Consider the following 10,039-nt stretch of genomic DNA (forward strand, 5'->3'; position numbering starts at 1 on the left):
AAAAATCAGTACTGATCTGAAGACAATGTCTGTGGATTCACTCTTTTTGTCTGCGTACCTTTTGGTTTTCAGGTGTGAACTCAAATGGAGTATCTGGATTATTTTCAGGACTATCTCTGTGCTTCAGGAAAAGAAAAAGAAAACATGTAAAAATAGGGTTGTCAGAAAATTATTCAGGACAGATTTACTGTTGTAAAATATCTTCTCATTAGACAGTTACAGTTGAGTTGCTTGAATAAAACCAATATATTCCAGATAAAACTCATAGTACTCAATCATAAATGATTAAATATCTCTGGGAAGGTTAGAAAAATATTGATAATTATTTCATCACTCTTAATGACTTGTTCCTATTATTTCCTAGTCAAAAAATAATTTCTTGAGGAATATGGTGTTACTTAAAAATATACATTTTTTAACACAATACAGTTTGGCAATTTTGTTCAAACTCATCACAGGTAGATTAAGAGTCCTCTGGTTCATACCTTAATAAACAACAAGGTACTAAAACAACATTTTTTCTTTTTCCCATGAGATATTAACTGTAAAAACTTTAAAATTCATCAAGAAGCTTGCTATGTAACTAAACTGTCTGCACATTCAAACACACATTATTAACCCATTTTAACATATTCTTCTGATTTATAATGGATTTCAACATTTTAATTTTAGATACAATTCTGAAGCAGAATTTTGAATAATAAGATATTCTATCATTCTATTAGTGTGGTCTTCTAGGGAAACATCAAATTGAAATTAGTTCTTCTATCTTCAGAAGATACAAATTTGGAAGTCTTGAAGAAAGTTAGATATTCCTATAATAAAATCTTAGTTCTGGCAAAAATCCTTATCCACCAGAAAAACTTCCGGCACAGAATTTTTAGTTATCTCTAAGCAGCTCATTATGGTATCCTTGAAATACTCATAGCTAAGTTTCATTCCAAACTTTATTCAGTTTTCAAATAGAAAATTTCAAATTAAATTGAAAGTTTGGGGAAAAATGCAAGCTATACTTGAGGCTTGATGTTAACAGTAATCCACAAGCAGCTAATAATAAAAGCTTTAAAAGTATATGAAGGAGAAAGAAACCCACTCCACTAACTTTCACTTTGATCATTTGCTCAAGTAACCTAGGGTGATTTTGCAGTTTCCATGCTGCGTTCTTATTAAGCAGTGAAGGACTTAATGAAAAAAATATTAACTCTGCCAGATGCTCACATGCTCAAAGACTGTCATCAGTGCAGAACATAAAGTAAGTATGGTCCATACATATTTCTAGACTTAGAAGTTTTAATAAGGAAATACCAAAAGGCCAAATACTTAACTTCAATTACGTCTGTTGGTCTAGCAAGAGATTCACTTTGCTTATCATGTCTATATCCTGGAGCAGACACTTATCACTGCCACCATCAATTTAAAACCCCTACCATGGTTCCAAGTCAAATGTAAGACTGCAGTCCATATATACTTCTCCACCAAGGATGACCTTCTCCTAATAACAGGGTTTACAGAAAGATAACGGATTCCCTTTGAACACACTAGTATTTTACTAAGTATGAATTTATTGCTTATTGCATGTTCTACAACAAAACATAAAACAGCTTTTAGGAACAAAACTGCCACCATTTCAGACTAATCCTTCCAGATAAAGGATTTGATTCTTCATATGTAGTGTTGGTGAGGGTTTTCTACCAATTTTAATGAAAGTTCTCAAAAAGAGGCTGATGGAGGAAAAACTGATTGGAAAGACCATGCAGCTTTTAATTTTTTTCCCCTTACAGACCTGTTCTATGTCTTAGCTGCACAGATCAAATCCATGATTCATGTTAAATATTTCCATAATGTAACTTTTCCTTCTCAAATCCACATGCCTGTTTTATTTCAGGCTGCTATTTTGCCTTCCATAGCTATTTGATACAGTCACAATTGTACTTGATCTCAATTTCTTTTGTAAATAAGTATATTTGATTTATTAAAATCTCCCTCTGCCTAGAAAAGCTGTTCTTTTCAATGTATCCTCTCTAAACTGATATCCCTGCACACCCTACATGTGAAGAGGAATATTTAATAAAGACTTCATATCTGAAGCTACAGTTTACCACATAGTCGGTTCTGTGCAGAAAGGCTCCAAGATACCTTTTAATGGCTACAGCACAGGTGAACACTAAATAAGATCATGTCACTTTTTTTTGTTTTCCATTTTCCTAAATGGGCTTCATCTAATTCTGTGCTGTGGAGAGTTTGATAGTTTTCATCAAGAGCTTACAGAGTTCTAGGCCTACTGAGCTGTCAGGAATTTGTCAATCACATGTTCCCTATTATTCCATTTGTCTGACAGTGCACCATTTATCTGAGACTTACATGAGCTGATTTGCTCCTAAATAATATTGGTGCATTTCAGCCTTTTTTTAGGATACAGATTCTGCAGAACAAGATGAGAATTAAGGACACAGTATTGGAAGGAATACTGTATAAAAATCACAGAACAGTTGAGGTTGGAAGGGTTCTCTGGAGGTCATCTGGGCCAAACCCCCTGCTCAAGCAAGGCCACCCAGAGCTGGTTGCCCAAGACCATGTCCACATGGCTTCTTCTGAGTATCTCCAAGGTGGGAGACTCCACAACCTCCCATGGCAACCTGTGCCAGGTGCTTGGTCACCCTCACAGTAAAAAAAAAAAAGTTCCCTGATGTTCTCTGAGGCTCCTTGCCTTTGGTCTTTGTCACTGGGCACCACTGAAAAGAGCCTGGCTCGGTCCTCTTTGCACCCTCCCTTCAGGTATTTATAGACATTGATAAGATCTCCCCTCCCCAACCTTCTCTTAACAGTCCCAGCTCTCTCAGCCTTTCCTTATGTAGGAGATGCTCATAAAAAGAAACCAATATATCAAGGCTTCCTCCATACACAAACTAAGTACAAACAATTACGTCTGTACCAACTACAGCAATTTGTTGAAAAACAAGGTCCAACTCTACCCTCACATTTTTTCCTAATTCTTTTCTTGAGCTCCCCAATTTCCTGAAATTTTACACAATATGTTTTCATTCCATCCATAACTTGACTGTATCATGTTTGCATTGCAGCATTCTGTCTAACCTACTTAAGCGTGAACAACTGCACTGTGAAGGCCTACCCACAGATGACAGTACTCTCCCATGGAAGTTACTAAGGCTGCTGAATGTTCATCTCACATTCTTTTTGCTACACCAACCTGGGCCATTTTATCATTCTTTTTCAGTGATCTATTAATCTTTCTTGACACAGAGAATTATTAAAGAGCGCAGAAGAATTACAACAGAATAACTAGAATAATTTAGCTTTCATGTATCTTGCAAAAAAGTTGGCCTGAAACTTGACCTATGCCCTGTTTGGAAACCAGTCCAAAACACTGTACACCAAAATGAGAGAATTGTGTGGCCTGCACGGGAAAAGATATTTAGAGCAACAACCTGTTAAGAGTCCATTATTAAATCAGCAATTAAAAGAAATGTATTACTTCTCCTCCAAGGGGAAGGAACCCCGCATTAACTATTTCAGCAGAACTCAAGATATAAACCTCTCTTCAGAATGGTGGAAGTGCTCTCAGACCCAAGAATTTCACTGATCATCTGCGCAAGTAACTAAAACTATAACATAGCAATTATCTAGCCTTCTATACCAAACCCTTGTAGAGCCCTATGACACAGCCCGCATCAGGGCACTTGATGTGTTAAGGAAATTCATTCCTTGCGTTGAAAACCACAAAGCAGAAGAGTTAAGTTTTAGCTGTTAAGGAGGCTAAAGACAGGTAAAAGTCAAAGATAGAGAAGGCATGTTTAAATAAAGAAAAGTGACTATTGTAAATACAAGTATCTTTGTAATCAGGCCTTCCTTAACCATCAGAAATATGACAGATGTGGCGCAGCTCTCTTAGGTTCTACCTAATCAATCTACCTAGTTTTAAACTTGACACGCTCTGGAAGTGTGATCTAGCTGCCTGTGATGGCACTAGACTGAATTTAATGGTCGGGAAAGTCTCTTCTTGCCCATTTCAGAATACAAAGGAGTTTCAGTAGAAGTTTTCTTATTTCTGTATGTTTCCGATATCATTTAAGGAAAAACCCTGCATGAAAACACTTTGCAAAGCAATAAAAGGGCATGCAAATCAGCACTGCCTTTTAATACTAGATTTGAAGACAACCAGGTCCCCTGCCAGGCTGTCCCCTGCTGCTACAAAACAAACACACTGTATACATTTCCTTTCATCACATACAGATTTCATATATTGAAAGTGCAACAAGAAGCCCCAACATGCTTTGCAAAACAAAACCAAGACACTTGTGTGTAAACTGACATACAAAAACGACCACCCCAACAGGTTAGAGTTACTCCCAGGTAAGCCTACCATTCCTCCACAAGCAGGTTTACACAACCTTTGATACTTCATCTGCCTGTAATATTCAAAAAAACTAAGACTTTTTTAAATTTTTTTTTCCTCCCCTAGAGAAATCTGGGGGGAAAAAAGTCCCATTTTCTGATTGTATACAAACTTCTAGTGTTGATTAAAATAACTCCGTCAGCTCAACTCAGCAGGAAGAGTTTCCCCTGAAATTTACTGTGTCAAGTCACTTCTGAAATTTGCTCTGAGGGACTTTAGTTATAGTCAGGGCAAACAATTATATACACACACGATGACATCAAACCACCTTCTTCCCATAGCCTTTTACTTCACAGAAGAACAAGTACCACCTACTACAAACACACACACACACACAAAACAAACCCCCACACAAACAACTTCCTGTGCTCTTTTAGCAAAAATTCTGTTGCAGAATAAAAATGAGTGAACCATAGAATCTTTCAGTTGGAATGGACCTTTTAAGATCATCTAGTCCAACACTCCTGCAATGAGCAGGGACATCTTCAACTAGAACAGGTTGCTCAGAGCCCCATCCAAGCCTGACCTTGAATGTTGCCAGGGATAGGGCATCTACCACCTCTCTGGGAAACCTCTGCCAATGCTTCACTGTGAAAAATTTTTTCCTTCTATCTAGTCTGAATCTACGCGCTTTTGGTTTAAAACCATTACTTCTTGTCCTGTCACAACAGACCCTGCTAAAAAGTCTGTCCCCATCTTTCTTACAGGCCCCCTTTAAGTACTGGAAGGTTGCAATAAGGTCTCCCCAGAGCCTTCTCTTCTCCAAGCTGAACAACCCCAACTCTCTCTGCCTGTCCTCACAGGAGAGGTGTTCCAGCCCTCTGATCATTTTTCTGGCCCTCCTCTGGACCCTCTACAACAGGTCCCTGTCTTTCCTGTGCTGAGGGCTCCAGAGCTGGATGCAGGACTCCAGGTGGGGTCTCACCAAAGCGGAGCAGAGGGGCAGAATCACCTCGCTTGACCTGCTGGTCATGCTGCTTTGGATGCAGCCCAGGATGTGGTTGGCCTTCTGGGCTGTGAGCACACATTGCTGGCTCATGTCCAGCCCTTCATCCACTTGTACCCCCAAGTCCTTCTCGGCAGGGCTGCTCTCAAACCCTTCATCCCCCAGCCTGTATTGATATCAGGGGTTGCCCCAACCCAGGTGCAGGACCCTGCACTTGGCCTTGTTGAACCTCATGAGGTTCACACAGGCCCATTCCTCAAGCTTGTGCAGGTCCCTCTGGGTGGCATCCCGTCCCTCAGGTACATCAACTGCACCACTCAGCTTAGTGTCATCTGCAAACCTGATGAGGGGGCACTCGATCCCACTATGTCATTGATGGAGATATTAAAGAGTACTGGTCCCAATATGGACCCTTGTGTGACACTGCTCATAACCGATCTCCATCTGGATGTTGAGTTGTTGACCACTACCCTCTGGATGTGACCATCCAACCAATTCGTCATCCACTGAACAGTCTACCCACTGAATACACATCTCTCCAATTTAAAGAGAAGGATGTTGTGGGGGACCATGTCAAATGCCCAACAGAAGTCCCACATAGACAACATCCATAGTTTTTCCCTTGTCTACTGATGTGGTCACTCCATCATAGAAGGACAGTAGATTGATCAGGCAGGACATGCCCTTCTTGAAGCCATGCTGGCTGTCTCATATCCCCTCCCTGCCCTCCATGTGCCTAGAACTTCTAGGAGGATCTGTTCCATGATCTTCCCAGGCACAGAGGTGAGACTGATGGATGGGTAGTTCCCAGGGTCCTTCTTGCTACCTTTTTTAAAAATGGGTACAATATTTCCCTTTTTCCAGTCTCCGGGGACGTCACCTGACTGCCAGGTCTTTTCAGATACCATGGAGAGTGGCTTGGCATCTACATCAGCCAGTTCCTTCAGGACTCTGGGATGCATCTCATCAGGTCCCATAGACTTATTTATGTTCAGATTCCTCAGGTGGTCTCAAACCCGATCTTCTCTTACAGTGGGAGAGACTTTGCTCCGCTAGTCCCCACCTTGCAGTCCATCCCCTTGAGAGGTGTGGGAAGAGAGATTGCCAGCTAAGACTGAGGCATAGAAGTCATCCAGCACCTCAGCCTTCTCCTTATCCATTATGATAATGTCTGACTGTCTTCGTCATCAAGGGGGGTACGCTTTCTTTGACGTTCCTTTTCTGGCTGACATCCCTGTAGAAGCCGCCCTTATTATTCTTTGCATCCCTTGCCAAGTTCAGCTGCAGCTGCGCCTTCCTGGGGCCTTCCTGACCCCATCCCTACACAACCAGGCAGCATCCCTGTACTCTTCCCAGGATACCTGTCCCTGCTTCCACTGCCTGTGCATTTCTTTCTTGCCCTTCACTTTGCCCATTAGGTCTCCACTCAGCCATGGTGGTCTCTTGCCTTCCCTTCCTGACTTCTTTCTGATGCTATTAAATAAAACAGTTGGATATTACAAATAGTTAACTAAAACATACAACTTTACTTTTCTACTTCCCTTTCTCTGTTTTCATACTAATCCCTCCAGCAAATAATTTAAACAGTTACATAAACCTTGAAAAATGCCTGGAGAATTTACAAAGCTGTCTAGCTTAATATGCCAGACACCAACATCCATTAGTGTGCCAAAGACACCTTTTGCCTGTCTTCACCAACCTCAAACTACACTTGAAGTTTCCTAAATTGTCAGCCTACACTGTTTCCTCTGTTCCTTGAATACCAGCTCTCACTCCATAAATCATCAGTGACTGCTCAGGTTTCTGGAAAAGTATACGAAGTAGGTACTGTAATCCCATTAACTTCATCTTATGAGAAAAGCTGTACAGACAGCTGCAGAAAGGCAACAACAACAACAACAATCTGTCCAAAAATGCTGAGCAGCTGCTTTCAACAAAGCGGTCAATTCTCTAGTAGAGTGTTGATTTCTACCAAATGTTGGGAAAATGCCAAATTATCTAGTCTGCAATTCAACAGCTGAATAAAGCTCTGAATGGAGCAGAATGGGACAGAATACACCTCTTGGAGATGCTTCAGGTTCTCTTTGGAGATAGATGGGCAACACATCTACTTTACACATTTAAATTTGAGGGCTTCTTTTTTTTGCAAACACTATTACTATTTATACATATCATGATAATGCCTAATGGTCTCAATTATGAATCATTATGCAACATGCTATATGACACATAATATGAACAAGAACTGCACTTTTCCATTGCTTGTGAACAGGCTAACACCTGAATCTAAGGGTAATTCCGCAGCAAATTTTAGAAATCAAGAAATTGAGCCTGCAACAAGTTTTATGAGTTTCAATTGCAAACTCAACTAACTTCAGTTAAAAAAGGAAAAAAAAGAACTGTTTTATAATTAAATAAGTTTAAAAAAAATCGCATCTGCAATCACACAGAAATGCTGCTAATATCACCATTGCTATTAACAAACAGGAATTTTTACTACATAAGGAAAGAAACACAAGGCAAAAAAATAAAATGAAAACCTTTTGATACTCCCACCACAACTCTAATAAGAAGTTCTGAAAAAACGTTTCTTTGTACATTCCAGCAGGCTTCTATAGCAAGTTCTGCTCATCACAAGGTTTTAGGCAGATTAAAAAAGCATATGCCAGACTCTTCTTACACATCCCCCTTCCAGTAAGGTAGAAAGTTACTTACCACAAATAAGGCTCCTCCACTGGCATTGCACACTGCTGTTCTATGTAAATATCGGATTTGTCTTATCTACAAAGGAAATAAAGTAGATAGTATTAATAGTTAATAATTTCCATACTGCTAGAGACTGCTTTCAGAACCAGCTTGACTTCTACTCTAATTGTAAGCCATTAATTCCACTGACATCAATTTAATTAGATAAATTAAGTCAAGAAGATAATATTAAGGGCTCTCCCATACTATTAGGGGAGCAATTCTCTTAACTCACCTTGACTATTGCAGACAACATAGAAGTTAAAGGATTTAACTTCAGATAATACTCTGCTGCAGCTTAATCTAAATGCCTTAAATAGTAATTCTCATCAAACATTTCATGCAGAATTTTACAACATTACTTTGTATCACATCCTTTAAAAAGTTTGCAGAAACTACCATTATTGATGTTCTTCTCTAGTAGGCATTTACATGCTTCTTCAGCTTTCCTCTAACTGAACAGTGAGATCAGGCGTAAGAGAACAACGTTAAGACCCTGAAATATCAACAGAACCCAAGAGCCACATGCAAGTTGTGTTCAGCCATTCTCTGTAGTCTCTGTCTGGATCAGCCATGCAGAAACATACCAAGATCATGCTACATTATGGCCAGTATTACTAAAATAATTTGATACTACCTTGTCATAAGCAAACATTCTACAAAAAATAATTTTATACCAATTTTATATTAATTTGTACATTGAACTCTAGACCAATTTTGAGACTCTTAAAGTAAGAGAAGTATAGCATATTAAAAACCCCAAATCCCCCCTTAACCACTTAATGTCTGTTACTGTATAAAGTTTGTGGGAATTCAAGTGGATTAGCATCGAACTAGCAAAAATACAGGCATGAGGTCAGATCTGAAATCCAAGCCTAAGTACCAGGGAACTACAGCCCCTGCTCTTCCGTAAGAGCAACCTAGTCAGCTCAATCTTTTCAGCAGCAGATCATGTAGTTTCACCTGCAGTGTAGTTTCACATGATGGCTGTAGTCTCTCCCTGTCATATGATTAGTCCTTCCAGGAAGCACTGGATTTACTAGGCACTTGTGTGTATTATATAGTATGCATCCATTTCCTCTTTGCTCTCCACTTCTGGCTCATCTGCAGCAGCCAGAAAAGCAATTCATCTCCTGCCATTCTGTGTCAGAGGCCAAAATGAACTCTGGGATACATGGATAACAATATGGACTACAGGTCCTTCCCAAGCACCACCTTTTCCAGGAGACTCTCAGTCTATTGTCTTTATCAACCGACACGAAGCACATCAAATGGACTGCTCTGGCACGCCAATTTGAGTGCTCTCAGTGCACCAGAGAACATGTAAAATTCAGACAAAAGACTAAAAAGTTTAAGTAGTGCATGCAAATGCAATGTAAATTCTGCAGACAATACTGAAAAAAGCATATAAATAAGGATTTGATGCTCTGGTATAAATCCTACCAAATGCTAAGTAAATATAGTGTATATGCAGTTTTGGCTCTGAAGGGATGACCACAACGTTATAATCTTCAGGTTTCTAATTGTAAGAGGCAGTCTCCTACCAAAAGATGCACTTCAGATGAAAACCCTTTATTCTATCCAAAGACACTGCATCGTTTCCAAGAACCAAAGACTGTACATTTCAGACTTTAAGAAGAAATAGGACGAGACCCTATTTTCTGCTCTAGCCTAAAGAATTTCTATTAGTGCGAAGAGTTGACTCAGGACTGAAAAAAAAAAACTAAGGGGCTTCCTTCCAATGGTTAGTCTTACACACATGGACAAGTCAGAAACTTTATTTCCACTTTGGGAAGCTTCCCAATAAACCTATTATAAGCCCCAAGCAGCTACTGCTGGAGCCTTTTTCACCTGATGCAGGCAGCGCAACTCTAGAGCCGCTCAGGTAACGCCGGCAGGCCCCGGGGCCCCGTGGACAACGGAGAGACCCGCCA

The 10,039-nt window shown here is 39.9% G+C and overlaps 1 protein-coding gene across 1 annotated transcript in view; it reads right to left on the minus strand.

Annotated features, from left to right (window-relative positions):
* The window catches only part of NDUFV2 (NADH dehydrogenase (ubiquinone) flavoprotein 2, 24kDa), a gene marked incomplete at its 5' end in the record, with an annotated part of 14,538 nt that extends 6,397 nt beyond the window's left edge, over positions 1-8,141 (minus strand). Inside the window, 2 exons of the mRNA XM_010287582.1 lie at positions 59-121; positions 8,076-8,141. Of these exons, the coding sequence (XP_010285884.1) occupies positions 59-121; positions 8,076-8,141 (129 nt within the window). The remainder of the gene's footprint in view (positions 1-58; positions 122-8,075) is intronic.
* Between the last annotated feature and the right edge of the window lie 1,898 nt (positions 8,142-10,039).

The sequence above is a fragment of the Phaethon lepturus genome, unplaced genomic scaffold (assembly GCF_000687285.1).
Source record: "Phaethon lepturus isolate BGI_N335 unplaced genomic scaffold, ASM68728v1 scaffold2855, whole genome shotgun sequence".
Lineage (NCBI taxonomy): Eukaryota > Metazoa > Chordata > Aves > Phaethontiformes > Phaethontidae > Phaethon > Phaethon lepturus.